Here is an 18318-nt window from a genome sequence, read left to right on the forward strand (position 1 = left end):
TACCAACTAAGAAGGCGATTTTCGAAAGTATCTAAAAGTATACCTATGCGTGTTGGTTTACTGTGCCAAGTACTTAACAGTGACTTTTGTAAATATAATAAATCTATATTTTAATATAAATCTCTTTGTGTTTATTTGATTTGCTTTGCTAACTGGGTTCAGTGTACTTACCTATAGCTCACACCTTCCTCTTATGATAAGCCTGACTGCTCCGCCACTCTACCAAGGCTCCTGAGTAGTACAGACTAATACTAAGAGTTGAGGATCTAAAAACCACTGGGATAGCTTACTAAAATCTTGCCTCCATTTGGGACTTTAGGAAAAATCCCCCAACACAGACCTGTTGAATCTGATAAAGGAGCCTTATTGATAGTCACCTCCACGCTGCATTACTTCCAGCTTAAACTTTAGCCAGGATAAACTTGCTCAACAGGAAAACCGCTCTTCCTCTCATCATTCTGCTCACTTGACAAAGTATACAACTTTACCACACAGGACCTCAACAAACATCACTGCTTTGCTCCCATGTCGAAACACTGCCTGCATTCCATATAGCTTTCAATGAACAAACAGTCCCTCTTTAAACTTCAATTGCTTGTTTTCAAATCTGTTTCAGCTTGATATTCCCTACCTAGCTAACACTATCTTCTGCTACTTTCCTCTTCGCACCCTTGGCTTTAGACATTCAACAATCTCTTCATTCCCCTCCACTTCGTCTATGCTCCTCCTCTCTTCTCGCCTTATAACACTGGAACTCCCTTCCTCCATTTATTAAAACCATTACTACTATCCAATACTTCAGACCAGTACTAAAGCTCCATGTCTTTAACCAAGATGGAGCATCTGCCACTCACTCCCACATGTTTCCCTCACTACCCTGCAACTACCTCCAGGGCACATACTACCCTGTATATATTGGGTCCCTTTAGACTATCATAATATGTCTGTCGTGTCTGTCCCTGGTCAATATCTTCCCCACATCCACCAATCACCTGATGACTATCCCTCCCACTTTTGTACAACACTTCACTCAGGACTGCCCCAAAGATGTTGGCTTTTTTTAAGTGTTTCTGGTCTTCACACTGCGTACCATTAATAAATAAATCCAATCCAACATGATAGTCAAGGGATTGTTTACCTCTGTCAGATGAAGCATGCCCGAAGGGAAAGATGGTGGATACATTGGCATCTTCAACTGGCCACTCGCTCAGTGGGAATGTGGTTGGGTGCTCCATTCCAGAGATGCGAAAAATCGTTTGCATAGCATGAGTTCTATTTGTTTAGTTGGTGAATGATTGTGGCCCACTCCTGGTCTCCATAGAGGTATGGCCACTGACACATGAGAATTTGCTTTTCCCCAGGACATATAATGAAAAATGCATTACAAAAATTACCGTTGGTCTTCCTTTTGATCTCCTCCTCATCTTCTATTTTTTGGGTTGAATTTTTCATCGATTTAATGATCCCGAATTTCAGTCTCTGAGAATCAGACCAAGAAAAAAAGCTTGTAATAAAGAATGTTCTCTAAGATGATACAAGATTTTAATGTATATGTCCAGTGAGTTAAAGAATTAAGAATTGTTCAAGAATTAAGAGCACATCCATGTTATTTAAAATGACAATTATGCATTCTAGTTTTCCTTCTCTGCTATGCAAAAACATGCTCTTTAGTTTCTCTTCATACCTCCCAAAACATTCCAAAAACAGAACCCTTTGCTTTAAAAACATAACTTTTACATCTCAGATCCAAGTTCTGCTCTGAAACCCAAGCCACTGGCATGCCAGAGACGCATTTTTGAGTGTACCTTCAGCTTGAGTGTGCCAAGTCTGGGTTAGGGCAGAATTTCATTTTTGGAGTTCAGACGTCTGAAATTTCTGGGTCCCCCTAAACATTTTACTGGCTTCTATGGTTTTTATTTTCACTCTTCTTTTATGGCTTGAGCAGGGGTTTGCAACCTATGGCTCTCCAGACTACTAAATCCCACCAGTCCTACTCAGCACAGTCAATGGTTAGGGATCATGGAGGTTGTAGTCCAAAACATCTGGAGAGCCACAGATTGCAGGCCCCTGGGCTAGAGGGACTTTTACTGCAGTCCCCCCATCATCTCAAATCCTTTTCTGGTGTGTTGCTCTTACTAGTCCATATTGCTAACAGGGCAGGTTTGTTAAGTACCCATGTTGCCCCCCCCTCTATGAATTATAGTGGTGCAAAGTAGATGGGTGGGAGCCGCGATTTCGTTTTGGCAACATCAGGTTTCTACCCACTGGTATTGCATTAGCAGCCCAAAGCACCTATATGGCAGCAACTGAGGTAGTAATGCATTGTTTAAGTCCTTCTCCAAGCCATTTTGATTTGGGCCATCCCTTTGTGTGTGAATCACAAGACACAATCAAAATTGCAGTTTTTACTGATGTAGGCTCATCCTGAGCACAGAAAGAATCTCTTGGTTGCAGTCGAAAATGATGCACACTTCTTCAATCTACATCTAGTAGAGACTTTTGTGTGTTAGGGGATTTTTCAGGGCAGCCTCAATGGCTGGCCGTCAACATTTTTGTGAGCTCGCCTGCCATTGAATTGGAGGGCTGGCCCAGCCATACGGTAAAGGAATTATTAGAGAGAGACCCTCTACCTTATTCAAATCTGTACCTGAAGATTGATTCTTTAGATTGGCTGCTGCGAAAGGGTCCTTACATGATCATTGTGTCTGCACCTTGGCTCCTTTACCTTGCATCCGGCTCCTTCACTACTGGTGGAATCCTTTTCAGATCTTCCTTTGCTCCTTTTAGACCATTTGTGTTGGCTGGACTGGCTGTTCTTTTCGTGGGAGATCGCCTTTGCCTGCAGTGCTGCCTACCTGGTAAATCCTTCTTGCCCGAGTCCCTAAAGGTGGGCCCTCTTTGTGGGCTGGAAGTCAAGAGGCTTGCTGCTGCTCCACCTCCACTCCATTTTGGGGCATCCTAGATTACTTCCTGCCATGGGACCATTCCTGGCTGGTTGGATGGCTCTTTCTGCTCCCATGCGCTATCCTGAAAGTCTAGTTGGATTCTTCTGTGCTCCTGCCACCACATTAATTGCTTCAGAGTCTTCTACGAGATGGTTTGTCCTTCCAGTTCTCCTGATGGTGTCCCGTTATTTTGCCCAAGTAAATTGCAACGTGGTAATTTACATTGACAAAATGAATTTGATGGAGGTGTTGGGGGGGTGTGTGTATAAATGTATATTAAAGGTAATGGGTATAGGTGTGGTGGAGGGGTTTGGGTGTTTGTGGTGGCGAAGGGGAATGTGGGGGGAGTCCCATTAAAAAAGGTGACACAAATGAGGTACATCATGGTAATTTTGTTGAAGTAAATTACCATGGCAAAAGAACATAATACCCTTCTGAATGGTCAATTTCTTCATCTTCATCCTTGTTGGGTCGTAGTCCTGATTCCCCCTACTCTGTGCCCCAATGCGCTGCTAAACAGTCAACCAAAACAACTCAAATTTACATGTGCACCTGACTTCCCTGGGTTGAATTCCATGCACCACTATAATTTCACTAAGGATTCTGTTCTTGTAGTGGGTTCAATCTTCCGGGGTCCCCTGCGTGCAGGAGAGAAGAACTAGTTACTCTTACCTTGTAACGTTCTTTCGATGGGATGTTCCTCCGACGTATTCCTTATCTTAGATAGAAATCCTTCAGCTTTGCTGGCCTCGGAAAATTTTTTCGCCAGAGGGCGCTGCGCGTCGATGATCGCCGAGTCGATGACCCTCGACGGCCTCCGTGCCGACGTCGACGTCATCCTGCCTATAAAGGCCGCGCGCAGCGTCCGTTGCTCAGTTCCGTTTTGTAGTCCCCAGTAATGTTTTTGGATTAGACTAATCACCTTGAAGGAGCATAGGCTGCAAACCCACAGGAAGTCATACTGCGGGGATGGATGGGAGGGTCGATAAGGAATACGTCGGAGGAACATCCCATCGAAAGAACGTTACAAGGTAAGAGTAACTAGTTCTTCGAAGGGATTGTGTCCTCCGACGTATTCCTTATCTTAGATAGACTCCCATAGCAGTGGTATTGTGACTGGAGGCGGGAGTAATAAAAGTTATGTTACCCTTCCAGAATGGACAGAGTGTAACACAGCCTTGCCGAATCTAGTTTCTTGACTAGAGGAGGAATCCAGGCTATAGAATTTGGTAAATGTATGTGCGGACGACCATGTGGCAGCCGCACATATATCTCGAATTGGCACCCCTCTTTGAAGGGCTGAGGATGTTGCGATACCCCTGGTAGAATGAGCCCTTAGATTTTGAGGAGGCTCCTTTCCTGCCAATTTGTAGCACTCCAGAATGGCTAAAATAATCCATCTGGAGATGGTTTGTTTTGTTATTGGAAGGCCCAACTTATGTCCTGCATAACCTACAAAGAGTTGGTCTGCTTGTCTGATCTTAGCCAATCTGCTGATATAGAAGCTCAAGGCTCGCTTAGGGTCCAGCCTGTGCAGTCTCTCTTCCTCCTTCCCCGGATGAGGAGGAGGGTAGAAAGAAGGTAATATAATCTTCTGAGTGATGTGAAACTCCGAGACTACCTTCGGGAGGAAGTTAGGCTTCACCTGAAGCACAACTTTGTCCTTGTAAAAGATTGTATGTGGAGGTTTACACGATAAGGCTTGCAACTCGCTAACCCTTCTAGCAGATGTCAATGCTATTAGCAAAACAGTTTTGAGGGTGAGAAGCTTCAATGAACAAGAGTGTAGTGGTTCAAAAGGGGCACCCTTTAGGAAGTTTAAAATTAGGTTTAAATCCCATAAGGGAACTTGAAAAGGTTTCGGGGGATAAACATTAGTTAATCCTTTTAGGTATTGTATTACCAATGGAATTTTGAAGTATGAAGGCTCCTCTGCAGTGCGCTTAAAGATTGATAGCGCTGCGAGATAGCCCTTAATTGTGCCAACCTGTAGGCCTGAATTAGCCAGGTAAAGTAAGAATGACAACACCATAGGTGTACCACAAGAAAAGGGTTCAATATTCTTTTCTCTGCACCAGCTGCAAAATTTGTTCCAACGGCAGCGGTATAGAGTTTTAGTTGCCGGCCTTCTGGCCGAAAGCAACACCTCCATAACATCATCCGGAAGGTCCCAATCCTTGTACCTCAACCTTTCAGACACCAAGCGTGAAGGTTGAGGGTCTTGATGGCTGGATGGAGAACCTGACCTTCCTTCTGCGAGAGAAGATCCTCTCTGTATGGCAGTCGAATTGGAGGGCAGATGGACATGTCTAGAAGGTCCGGGTACCACGTTCTCCTGGCCCAATCCGGGGCAATTAGGATCATGGTCTTCCGAAACCTTCTCAACCTCCTGATCATTTGAGGAATGACAGGGACCGGAGGGAACGCGTACAGAAGTGGGAACTCCCAGTCCACTACGAACGCATCTCCTAGAGCTCCTCTCGGGGGAAATTCCCTTGAGCAAAATCTGTCGCACTTCCTGTTGATACTGGTGGCGAACAGATCCACTTGAGGGGTTCCCCAAAGGGCGAAGATCTCTTGAAGGACTTCCTGAGCTATCTCCCACTCGTGAGAGACTGTGCTCTGCCTGCTCAGAGCGTCCGCTGTCAAGTTCTTCTCTCCGGCTAGGTGAATTGCCGATAGAGAGATTCCTTCCTGAATTGCCCAAAACCAGAGCTGCATCGCCTCTCTGCACAGTGGTAGTGAGCCTACGCCTCCTCTTTTGTTGAGGTAGTGCATGGCCACTGTATTGTCCGTCATTATTAGGACGTTTCTTCCCCGTACAGACGGCAGAAAAGCCTTCAGCGCTAGTCTGATGGCTCTCAGCTCCAACAGGTTGATATGTAGTCTGGACTCCGATGGAGACCAACGACCGCTGATGGTCAAGTCGTTGGCGTGAGCTCCCCACCCCGTGAGTGAGGCATCCGTGACTACTGTTATCTCCGGCCATGGTTGCCAAAACATTTCTCCTTTCAGGATGTTCTCCCGACAGGCCCACCACTGAAGGTCTCGGGCTACTTTGACCGGGATCCGAAGGAGATCTGTCATCCTTCCTGAGAACTGTGACCACTGAGTTCTCAGTGCCCACTGGAGGGATCTCATTCTCAGGCGAGCCTCCGGCACGAGGAATATGCAGGATGCCATGAGGCCTAGCAACCTCAGAAAGTCGTAGGCTGGGAGATATTGGGCATTCTGAAATCTGATGACCATCTGCAGAATATCTCGAGCCCTCACCTCTGGTGGCAAGGCTTTTCCCAGGGAAGTGTCCAGGACTGCTCCAATGAATTGGAGTCTCTGTGATGGTATCATCTGTGACTTCTTTAAATTGAGGGAGAAGCCCAGCTTGTGAAGGAAGTGGCAAACATAATCTAGTTGTCTCTGAGCCTGTTCCGAAGATACAGCTCTGATCAACCAATCGTCTAGGTAAGGGTAGACATGAATCCCTTCCCTCCTTAGACTTGCAGCCACAACCGACATTAGCTTGGTAAAGACCCTCGGGGCGGAGGTTAGCCCAAATGGCAGAACTCGAAATTGATAATGAGAGCTGCCAATTGCGAACCTCAGGTATCTCCTGTGCCTGGGATGGATCGGCACATGGAAATAAGCGTCCTGGAGGTCTAGAGATACCAACCAGTCCTGAAGCTGGAGGGCCTGAAGGATCTGAGAGAGAGTCACCATCTTGAACTTGTCCTTTCGGAGGAATTTGTTCAATTCCCGTAAGTCTAAGATGGGTCTCAGTCCTCCGTCCTTCTTCGGTATTATGAAGTAGGGGGAGTACCAACCCTTGTTCCTTTCCGCTACAGGTACCAGTTCTATGGCACCTTTCTCTAGCAGGTCTAAAACCTCCTGCAAGAGGAGCGGATCTGGAAGCTTCCAAGGGTTGTTCCCCGGTGGATGACTCTGAGGGATATGTAGGAAGGGCAGGCAGTAACCTTGGGCTACTGTCTCCAGAGCCCAAGCATCTGACGTAATAGCCTGCCATTCCGTCAGATGGTGAGTTAACCTGCCCCCTACTGGTGTTCTGTGAGGGGAGACCTCAGAGTGGTTTTGAAGCGGCTGATGCAGTTGCCGAAGGTAAAGTGGCTCCTGCTCCTGCGGGTGCGGCTTTCTTTCCCCTACCCCGTCCACCACGGGTAAATCTTCCTTGGCCTCTTTGAGCCGGTCGTCCCCTGCCCCTTCCATATGAGGAATAGTAACGAAAGGACCGTCCTCTCCACGATGATCCCGAAGGACGAAAGGTATTCTGACGGATAGCAGCTCCCAATGACTTGGCTGCTGCCTTGGACGTTTGCAGTTTCTCCAAACTGTCATCCGCCTTCTTTCCAAAGAGGGTAGAACCGTCAAAGGGCATATTCAAAAGCCTGGTCTGCACGTCAGAGGCAAAACCAGACTTCCTCAACCACGCATGCCTGCGGATTGTGGTACTTGCCGCCATGGCCCTGCTGATACTGTCAGCAGAATCTAGGCCAGTTTGTAGGGTCTCGCACATCGCATCTTTACCATCCCTGATGATGTTTAAAAATGCGTCCCTTTCCTCTCCTTCTTGGAGGCAGTCAGCCGCTGATGAAGCGCACTCCCAAAGGGTGTGGCTGAACCTAGCGAGCGTACAGGTCGCGTTAATAGACTTTAACGCCATGCTACAGGCAGAAAAAACCTTCTTAGCCATGGCATCATATTTTTTGTCATCCCTATCCTGCGGAGCAGTGGGGTATGCAGATGTGCTGCCTGATGAGGTTGCAGCCTGTACAACCAAGCTCTCAGGAGTAGGGTGTTTTGACAAATATTCAGGGTCAGAACTAGCCACCCTGTATTTTGTTGACAGTTTTTTATTTACTGCCGGGATAATTTCTGGCGTTTCCCAGTTTGTCAAAATCCTTCTCTGTAGAGCAGAGTGAAATGGAACCACAGGATCCTCCTGTGGGCCCTTGTCCAGTATGTCAGTGAGGTCATCCTGCTGAAAGGCAGGAGAAGGTGCAGACCAACCCATAAATTCTATGATTCTAGACATCAGAGCTCTATATGGAGTCTCCGCATGTTCTCCTGGGTCTGGTTTGATAAATTCTGCTTCAGGAGAAGTGTCCAAGCCACTAGCTTCCTGAAGTGCATCCTGAAGATTTTTTAATCTTCCTTCCTCAGAGGCGAAAGTCTCTGGCTCTGGTGATGTGGTCCTCTGTAAATCAATATCTTGGTCTGAATCCTCCCTTTCCTCAAAAATCGAGGTTAAAGGGGGATACATTGGTTTTTGGAATGGTATAAACCCCATTTCCAATGCAGAAGGAGCCATCATCACAGGCCTTGAAAACGTCGATGTCGTCGACACCGACGTGAAAGTACTCGAAGGCGCCGTGAAAAGCGTCGAGAAATGTGTACTAGGCCTCGAAGAACTCGAAAGGATCGGAGTCTTGCTCGAGAACGACGTCGACGTTCTCGGCGTCGAGTCGGAGGTCTTTTGTCTAACCGTTGGCTGTGGAGTAGCCGTGGTTCTTTCCTTCACCGGCGTCGATATCGGCGTCGACGTCGGCGTCGACTCGATCGACTGATGCGCCGATGAATCCTTCGACAACGGCGTCGATGGCGCCGACCTCTGTTTCGAAGGAGTTTTCGACGATGGCGTCGATGATGCTTTATCTCCCGATGGCTCGAGGCGCTTTCGGGTTGACTTTTCCGCCGGGTACTGCGACTCGCGGCGTTTAGATTTTTTGGGTTTTTTACCCGGGGTATCACCCTCAGCTGTCTTCGAGGGGGACGAGGCCGCTTTCTCGAAGACGCTTAGCATCTTTTTCCTGAATTCCTCCCACTCAGCTTGCGAGCTGCGTTTTGTGGGGCAATGAACTCTCTCAGGAGAACTCGACGAAGATGACGAAGGGGATCTCCTACGTCTCTTCTTCGAGTGTCTCGATGTCGACGAGTGGTGGGAGCCACTTCGTGATCTAGATCGAGAGTGTTTTTTATGGTGAGGAGACGAACGTCTCGACTCTACCGAAGAAGCTTTCGAGGAAGTTAAAGTTGACCTACCTCTCTCGAGCTTCCCCCTACGCTCCTTCAAGGCTTTCGCCGTCATGGAAAGGCATTCCTCACACTCCGAACTCTGGTGCGTGATTCCCAGACACCACAAACAGACCCTGTGAGGGTCCGTCAACGACATTTTCTTCCCGCAGTCTCGGCACTTTTTGAAACCGGACCGAGGGGTCGTCGGGTCGGAGGAGGATGCCATCGATATCGAGGTAAATAGTAGTTATTATATACGTTATCTTGACGAGAACTGAGCAACGGTGTTCCGAGGCACAACGAAGCGCGGAAAAACGGAACTGAGCAACGGACGCTGCGCGCGGCCTTTATAGGCAGGATGACGTCGACGTCGGCACGGAGGCCGTCGAGGGTCATCGACTCGGCGATCATCGACGCGCAGCGCCCTCTGGCGAAAAAATTTTCCGAGGCCAGCAAAGCTGAAGGATTTCTATCTAAGATAAGGAATACGTCGGAGGACACAATCCCTTCGAAAAGGGGTTTTGCGCCGCCAACCCTCGGCCAATAATCGCTATTGGTTGGAGTTGTCTGCAACCAGCTCTGCCTCGTGTTGGATGGTCAGCTCTGGTGTCCACCTGGCTGGTTGCCCAGTCTTCTACACCTGTGGGTAAAAGGAGAACTTGCCAGACTTTTCCCTGCAACAGCAGCAGTATTCCTATGGAATTTTGCCCAACTACTAAACACGTGAAACCCTTTTGAAACTCCATCAGGACTAGCTAAGGTACTTACCTCAACTAAGCGTGCTCTTTGGCCCTTCAAACACACCCTTGAGGTTTTAGACAAAGACTAATTTTAGAATGTGATTTATTATAGATTTTAGTAGAATAAATCACTGCAGTTCACTATCACAGAACGTAATGGTGCGAAAGTAACAACTAGTGGTTGTCGTGTCTAATGTAAGTAGTCCTTATAGGCGCAGAATGAGCCCATTTGCTATATTTGTATCACCCTTCTAGGACATATATAGGCCTAGTACTGACATGTTAGGTCAGAATACTATATTGTGTGTCCTGGAAGGAAGTAGATTCAATGAGCCTTTCCTTTGTTTTTCTCTAACATATACAAGAGAGAGACAGATGGAGAATGTGTGTGTGTGTGTGTGTGTTTTACAAACATTACTTACCCAGTTATCTTTCTATTTTTTGGATCTTCTTAAAGTCACATGCTTTACACAGGCTGCCATCTAGCGACTGGCTCAGTGTATAACATCTTGTTTTTTTTACATTCAAAATACGAGCCATCAACAGGGACGTTCTGTCACACTATCCCTATTTTATGTGTACAGGAACATACAATCCTTCACTTGACAACATCCTCAGTTTGGTTTTTCAGACATAACTATGTGTGTTCTAAAGTTTTGTTCTTTTCGCTTGGTCCCATGTGGCAAGGCTGGATGGATGGATGCATGTACTAAGCAGATACAAGCCACAGAAAGAGGATTACTGGGTAAGAAATGCTTTTAAGGCTTGGAATATGCTTAGATCCACATGCTATTAGTACTTTGAGAAGGTGGTGGGTGAGCAGACGCAACAGTGGAACAAAAAATGTGCCAGGAAAGATTATCTTTTTGCTACTTTCCCTCAGTAAACAGTGATAGAGCACCAAACCTTTGCTTTTGTTTGGTACTTGTCCTGACGTTTGAAGGCAAGTGAAGTTATTCTAATGCACTTGCCTTGCTAGGCTCATCAGGCATTGGGGCAATGAGTCCCTAATGCTATCAGTGTATGAGAACTCGGTTCTTCACTGTGAAACTCAGTTTTACACTGCATTTGTCACATTACAGTGGTGCAGGAAACCTTGTGTCCTTATTGTTAGGGGAGTTTTCCTATAGTCCTACTGGTAGTAAGACTTTAGTAAACTATCCCAGTGGTTTGTAGCTCTCCAACTCTTTATATCAGTCTGTACTAACTCAGGACCTTGGTAGAGTGGCAGAGCAGTTAGGCTTATTTTAAGAGGAAGATGTGAGCTGTAGGTAAGTACACTGAACCTTATTTAGACATGCACACCAAAGAAACTCTTACACTTATAATGTATATAAAATAATATATTCATTATATATACACGAGAATCACTTTAAGTGCTTTAGACATTTACACTACAACACTTCGGAATACTTGAGAATACACTTCAAAGGACACTTGATTTTTGCGTTTGTTCACGGTTAAATTCGTAGCAACGTTAGAAAGTGAAAAGGCAATGTTATCGTAATTATCGGTTATTATGCGCACCTGCGGTTTCGAACAGTTCATATGGTAATACATTTACTCTGCAAACACGCATAGTAAAGTAACTTTAAGGGAGGAAAATGGTTAGTTAATCTAACATTAGCCTGTTTCATGTTTCTAGAGGGTTTCTTCGCACAGCAAGTCTTTTGTCCAGAAACGCACCCTAGCTAAAGGCAGCTAGGAGAAGGCTCAAAGTCTTGACAACCAGCAGAATAGGAAGAGTTCCAGAGGATTTCTTCCAGTCTCTAGTGTTATAGAAGCAGCAAAATAACAGCTAACAAGGGAGACCTGTAAAAGGACTCGAAGGGACACAAGCAGCGGCTGGAGTCAGGAGGTAAGAGGGGATGACCCTGGACACCTGTAGGTGCACTCCAACGCTCTGGAGCGACTTCTTGTAATCAGGTAAGCAATACATTTTTCCCTACAGTATCTTATGTTAGAAGAAAAGTTTTGTGCTGGATGCTCCGCGGTGTTGCAGCTCTGGACCAGACCGCCGGATTTCTTGGTCTAATGACTTAAGGCAGGACAATGGACGGGCTCTCTCAGCAGCAGTCTTAAGGGAGGACCCATGGCACGACTTTAAGCAACTTCTTGGTTCACTGTGCGGTTTTGGCGCCTTTTCTGCAGCACCAACAAAGGACACGGATCGTCCGGTCAATCCTCTTCGCTTCCTGCAGTCCCACACTCTGGTGAGGGGATCTGGGCGAGTTGGATCAGACCTCTGGGGTGCCCTTACGGGTTCAGCAAATATTTGGACAGATTCTGCCTTTCCATGACCATGCACTCAAAATGGGAAGCAGGTTCCCGGGTATTGGGGTTCCGCTGCTCTGGAAATTCCTAGGACCTTGGGAGATGGCTAAATTCAAAGTTCGTCTTGGGACTGGTTGTTCCCACCAGCCGAAGGCAAGGAGTCATCCTCTTCGGAGCTCCTCTATCGCATAGAAAACTGGTTCAAGATAGCAGTGGTTGCTTCACACTGTTGCAAAGGGTCTGCAGGTGTCTCTGGTTACTTCAGCTTCCAGTGGTCTACTTGCTTTTCACTCCAGAAGCCTCACCTTTTATACAGTTCCAGCACACACTCCTCTACAATCTCTCTCAGCATTTTACAGAAAGCAGCGTTTGGCTGTACAATCAGGACAGCCAGACCCCCTGTGGGAGCTTTTCCTATGCAGGCACTCTGGCAGACAAAGGACAGGGGCGCAGAAGACTCCTCTCCCAATTCCTGCCCACCCAGGAGCATAGACGGGTATACCCAAGGGTTCCCGCCAAGGGCAAAACAAACACCGACCTCCCCCTGCCAGAATGGCAGATGGGCCAACAAAGAAAAAACACACTAGTAATGGCAAAAAAAGAAGGGAAGCCTCAGGTTGGTACTTGGGTGCCCCTACTGTGCACAATCGAGGCTATGGATATAGCCTGTGGTATAACAATTACACAGGAGTTGGTAGAACACGTTCAATGCCACCAGGCATAACTAGGAGATTGTCTATGTGACTAAAAAGTCACATGAGTAGGAGAGAAGGAGGATACTTTGGCACTCCAATGAAGGTGGTGTGAGACAATCTCTCAGACTATGGAGTTACTATAACTGTAGTTACTCGAGGATATAGAACAATAATCGTAAAGGGGGACCCTAAGGGTCCCCAGCAACACTGCCAATAAGGAGCTGTGTGCTGCAGTAGTAAAACACAGATGCCTTTAAGAGCTATGAAGCAGAGAGACACTGTAGTACAGGGAGAACACAAAGAATAGAGTTCCAAAAGATAGAGCCCACAAAAAAGTTGCAGAAGTCCAGCAAGAAGTGCTGGGGGTCTCACTAGGAGAGGGGATGAAGCATAAAAATGATACATTTCCCTAATACTTATAACTTTGCTTTTCGTAACTTTGTGGTTAGTTGCATGACTTGCTCAAGGCGTGCTGGTGGCAGTGGATATTTTTCTACTTTGTTTCCTTTAATTCTTGTGTGTACTTTTGCATTTTACCATACAGTGCTTTTTACATTGGCTCCTGCACTCGCCGAGGGTGCTTATCAGATTGGTCCAAACCTGGGCTGCATCTACCGATGCAAGGTGGGTTCGGAGCAGCCAGAGTGCTCTCCGCACCCGGCAATGCTCTTCCCAACCCACAATTTACTTGATATATAAGCGCCTTACAAAATGCACAATAAATAAAGCAAATAAATATTCTGAATGAGGGGAGCTTTTTTCACCTCATTCATTCTCAATTGTTCTGCCATTTCAAACTCTGTTCTCTAGGTTATACATTTACTATGGAGTGATTTCATCCATATCCCATTCAAGACATCTGTTGCAGCACACAGCACCTTATGTGCAATGTTGCTGGAAACCCTTTGGGTTCTCCTTTGAGATTCTTTCCTTATCCTTACTAACTACAGTTCTTAAGGATAGAGGGATACTTTGTATCCTTCCAAAAACGTTTTAATATGAGAGATTAGCACACGCCACCTTCTGTGGAGTGCTAAGGGGATACCTAGTGTCCCCCTTCTCTCTGCTCCTATGACTTTTTAATCATATAGACCACCCCATAGTTATGGCTGGTAGCAGTGGACGTGTTCTACCAACCATTGTGCTATTTTATTTTTACCACAGACTATTAATAGTCTCAGTTGTGCACAATAGGGTTACCCATGTTCTAAAATGGTGTTTCCTTTCTTTTTTCGCCATTTCCATCGTGGTTGTTCTTCGTTAGCTCTTCTACCATTCTGGGAGGGGGAGTTCTGTGTGTGTGTTTCTTTTGGCGGGAACCCTTAGGCTTCAGTGTGTCCAGGAAGTTGGGGAGAAGCCATTCAATACCCTGCCCTCTGTCTGCCTCAGTGCCTGAATGGAACCAGTCCCCACTGGGGGATCTGGCTGCCCTGATTGGACAGCAACCCGCCCCTTTCTGTAAAATGCTGAGAGAGTTTGCTGAGGAGTGTGTGGGAAAACTGAATAAAAGGTGAGGTTACTGAGGTGAAAGACAAGTCGATCACTGGAACTGAATAACAGAAGCTGAAGACTACCAGAGACGCCTGCAGACCTGTCCAATCACTGAAGCAACCACTGCTGCCCTGACCCCATTTTCTACTCGACAGAGGAGCTCCGAAGAGGAGTCCTTCCCTTTGGATGGTGGGATCATCCAGCCCTGAGAAACTACAAATTAAATCATCTCCCGAGGTGCTGTGCATTTCCAGCACTGCAGACCGTGAATACCAGGAGACCTCCGACCCATTTGCGTCGGTCTTCAGAAATAAAGACGATCGACCGGGCGAATACTGTCGACCAGGCTAATACCGTCCTTTGTTGGTGCTGAGAAAAGGGCACCAAAGCTGCAGACCGAACAAGGAGACTGAAGAAATCCATGCCAAGGGTCCTCTCTCGAGACTGCTTCTGAGACATCCCATTAGGAGACCATCCTTTCGTCACTAGACTAAGGAATCAGGAGACTTCATTCATCGCTGCTGCACTGAGGAGAAGCCAGCTACGAGCATTTCTTCTACCCAAGGTACTGTGGGGTGAAAGGTATAACTTAACTTGAACCGAGAAGTCGCTCCAGTGTGACTGCAGTGCGTAAAGAGGTGTCCAGTGTGTCCACCCTACCTCTGACCCAGGCTTGCCCCAGTCTGTGTCCCTTTAGGAAGTCCTTTTGCAAGGTCCCCCTCGTATTATAATGGCAAGTAACTTTTCCTAGAGACAAAGTGTCCTGAGGAACTTTTGCTGTTCTGCTGCTTCTTAAGACTTTGAATCCACTCCTAAACCGACTTTTTCGTATAGTTAGGGATTGGACTTTTAAAGCATTAGCTTGTCTGAAAAGTGTCTCTAGAACGTTGCGTTCTGCTGCTGTGTGATTATCCAACCCTTTCCCTTCATAAAAGACTATCTTATGTGGTTTTGATAACTAAATACAATTACCACATATATCTTTGTCGGGGGCGTGGCTAGCAGCCATGTGAGCAGGCAGCACGATCAAGCAGAAGATCGATGTAAATTGCCCGACATCACGCAAAACAGAAACCTATCGCGGCCTAACAACTTGGGAGCAGCGCGAGCGACAGAGGCGCTGTGAACACTGTGTAAAGCAGCGAACGGGCGGCCCGAGCTACGTGGCTGAGGCTACCAAGATGCCGGATGCACCCTGAACGAACAGACTGGAGGTACCCTGCTGGCGGATACGAGGAAGAACGTCCACCAAGGAGTCAGCAGAGCAGGGACAGTGATCAACAGCAGATAGAGCAACCTGGAGGCGCGACTGGCGACCGTGCACCTGTTGCAGCTGCTGAACCCTGGCCCCAAGCTGGCGTGAGGTGGAATACGGCCAGAGAAGTGACCCGGAGGCAGTTGGCCACCTTGGTGTGCAAGCCAGCTGAGGGTGTATGGCCTGCGGCATACACCGATAATCACCAGAAACCCCCCCTGAGCGTGTGATCAGGGGGGAGGGGAGGGAGCCACCCAGGGATTAAATGGAGGCCATACCACACCGGCACAGAGAGTTGCCTGTGATACTACAAAGGGGTGGTGCATGAGACTTTAGCACCTTAGCAGCGCTGGCACAGGAGGAAGCCATGCAGCCACCAGACACTGTCTCCAGCAGACACGGGACCCCAGCCCAGATAGTGATTAATGGCAAGAGGCCCGCGCACAAGGTGCTGCACCGCACGTCTGCTGCAGCAGCTGAACCCTGGCCCAATGGAAGGCACGAGCCGAGGAGGTAGAACACAGGCTGAGGAGAGGTCCAGAGGCAGCAGCAGGGGACCAATAAGGCAAGCAGGTCTACTGAAGGTGCAAAGTCGTGCGGTACACATGAAGAACCACTGGATCCCCCCCAGGACGTGTGATCACACGCAATACGTCTGAAGACACCAACTTGAGGTAATGGAGGGGGGGGAAGCAGCCACCCGGGAATAACGGGAGGCCAAACCACACCGGAACAGCATACAGCCTGTGGGGTTGCATACGGGCTACGCATGGGACTCTAGAGCCCTGGGCAGCACCGATACTGGGGGAAGTCATTAGCTCACAGGACACAGTACACTGCCCCTGGTGGACATGGACTCCAGATACAGAGTGTGCTTGGAGATAAGGGAGGTTGTAGGAAGCCTGCACCAAGAGCGCTGCTGGGACATTAAATGAACAACTAGCAGACCTCAGGAGGTGCCCAGTTGGCATATTACACTGGCCACAGCACCCTCACTGCCCCAGAAGACGTGAGGAGCAGGGAGTGCAGCATACAGCTGCAGCATCACCAGTACCAATCACCAAGGCAGTGCTCGGCGTATACCTTGAAAGGAGTATCGTTAACGGGCTAGGAGAACACCAACAGGGCAGGAGATGACCGAGAGAGGGCCCCTGAAGCCAAATACCAAGTGTGTTGTTGCCACGAGATAGAAGAGCCCCAACACGTGCAGAAAAAGGGCATCCACGCTGCTAGGCAAAAGCGGGGTCACTCGTTTCCGCACCTGTGTAGAGGGGGAGAACCACACCAGGCGAGACCATTTAGAAAGCAACCAGGAGCACCCAAAACCCCCCCACATGCCGGATAAGGGTTGCAAGGGAAAGGCCAGGCAAACCGTGATGGAAGCCTATGCAAACAAGGGATGGGACGAAACCAGGCAGCCTGGGAGCCCAGGAGGAACAGCAGCAACACCACCACTGGTGGCGCGACAGGAAGATGGGCCTATCTTGGCGGCAATAGCAGCCTTGCAGATGACACTGGAACACAAAATCAACGCATTTATGGTGGGCGTCAGCCTGTTGCGAAAGGACGTGCGCGCTTTGGCGTACTGGATGGGCACAGCGGAAATGAGAGTGCAGGACAACACTGCCAACATCTCAACCACCCAATCCCAGCTGGCTGATGTTCTGGCACGAGTGAAAATCCTGGAACACCGAATGGAGGATGCAGAGAGAAGGGTCCGAAGGAACAACGTCAGGATACTTTGCCTCCCGTAAGGCGAGGAGGGTAGAGACCCCACATCCAATGGAGAGAACATGCTCTTGCTGGAAGTCGGACCGGGTACCCTCACGCAAGGACTTACCATGGAGAGAGCTCAAAGGTCACTTGCAAAAAGCCCTCCGCCAGGCACACCCCGAGAGCTGTAATAGCGAGGATCATGAACTACAAAGACAGAGAAAGGGTCCTAGCCTTCTCCAGGGAAGGGGGCACAATCACCAGAGGATCCTCAAAACTGGCAATCTACCCAGATTACACAGCACTAGTCCAATGGCGTGAAGCAATGTTTGGCCCAACTAAGATACAACTATGATGCGAAAACATGCGATATATGCTGATTTACCTAGCCAAGTTGAAGGTACTGCACAATGGCAGGTTGCTCTTTGACAGTACTGGAGAGGTGCAGTCCTGGATGGATACGCAGGGGATACCGCAGCTCCCGGGACATGGCCACGCTGGCCCTTAATGAAGCGACAAAGTAAAGAATTGTTGACTGTACTTTTGAACCTTTCTTCCCCAGTGTGGGTGGACAAAAGGGGGGCATAAGATAACGGAAGCGAAATGCGGGGGCAGACAGAACTATGTCGCAGGCACAGCCGGATGTGTCCCAGTGACCGTTGCTGGCATGGGATGCCACGGGCCCCAGACACAATTTACGATGCTGTGTTCTAGGCATCAAAGCTGCTGCACGCTACCCGAGGGGAGAGGCGGGTGTAGGGGAAGTGGCTGAGCCCAAACGGACAGACCGATGGTGGGCTATTGTTTAAAGTTCAAAGTTACTGTTGGTTTCTTATGGAAGCTGTTAAGCACCTGGGAAAGAAGGGCTTAGACTAATATCTTGGGGGTGGGGTGGAGGGTGCTAAGGTGGCTGGTTGACCGAGCACAGTGCTGACAGGGAGCTGGGGAAATGTTGGGTTATGCAACAGGCTACAGTGTGACAATCACAGGGAGGCTGGACAAAGTGCCAGGGTCTAACCCCCTTCATAGTGTGGAGGCAGGGCAGTGGGAAAGGGGCAGCCCCGAGTTGGTGACATAAAATGGCAGCTAGCGTGCTGCGCATAATTACCTGGAACGTTAGTTGTCTTAATAATTATGTCAAGAGGCTGAGGATGTATGCCTACCTTATTAGAAGTGTT

The 18318-nt window shown here is 48.1% G+C and overlaps 1 protein-coding gene across 2 annotated transcripts in view; it reads right to left on the minus strand.

Annotated features, from left to right (window-relative positions):
* USP16 (ubiquitin specific peptidase 16) overlaps positions 1-18318 on the minus strand; it is a 1134075-nt gene that overhangs the window by 753364 nt on the left and 362393 nt on the right. For both annotated transcript variants that reach the window (XM_069636367.1, XM_069636368.1), the window contains exon 10: positions 1395-1479. In XM_069636367.1, the coding sequence (XP_069492468.1) occupies positions 1395-1479 (85 nt within the window). The remainder of the gene's footprint in view (positions 1-1394; positions 1480-18318) is intronic.

The sequence above is a fragment of the Ambystoma mexicanum genome, chromosome 7p, assembly GCF_040938575.1.
Source record: "Ambystoma mexicanum isolate Mex_15411 chromosome 7p, UKY_AmexF1_1, whole genome shotgun sequence".
NCBI classification, from domain to species: domain Eukaryota; kingdom Metazoa; phylum Chordata; class Amphibia; order Caudata; family Ambystomatidae; genus Ambystoma; species Ambystoma mexicanum.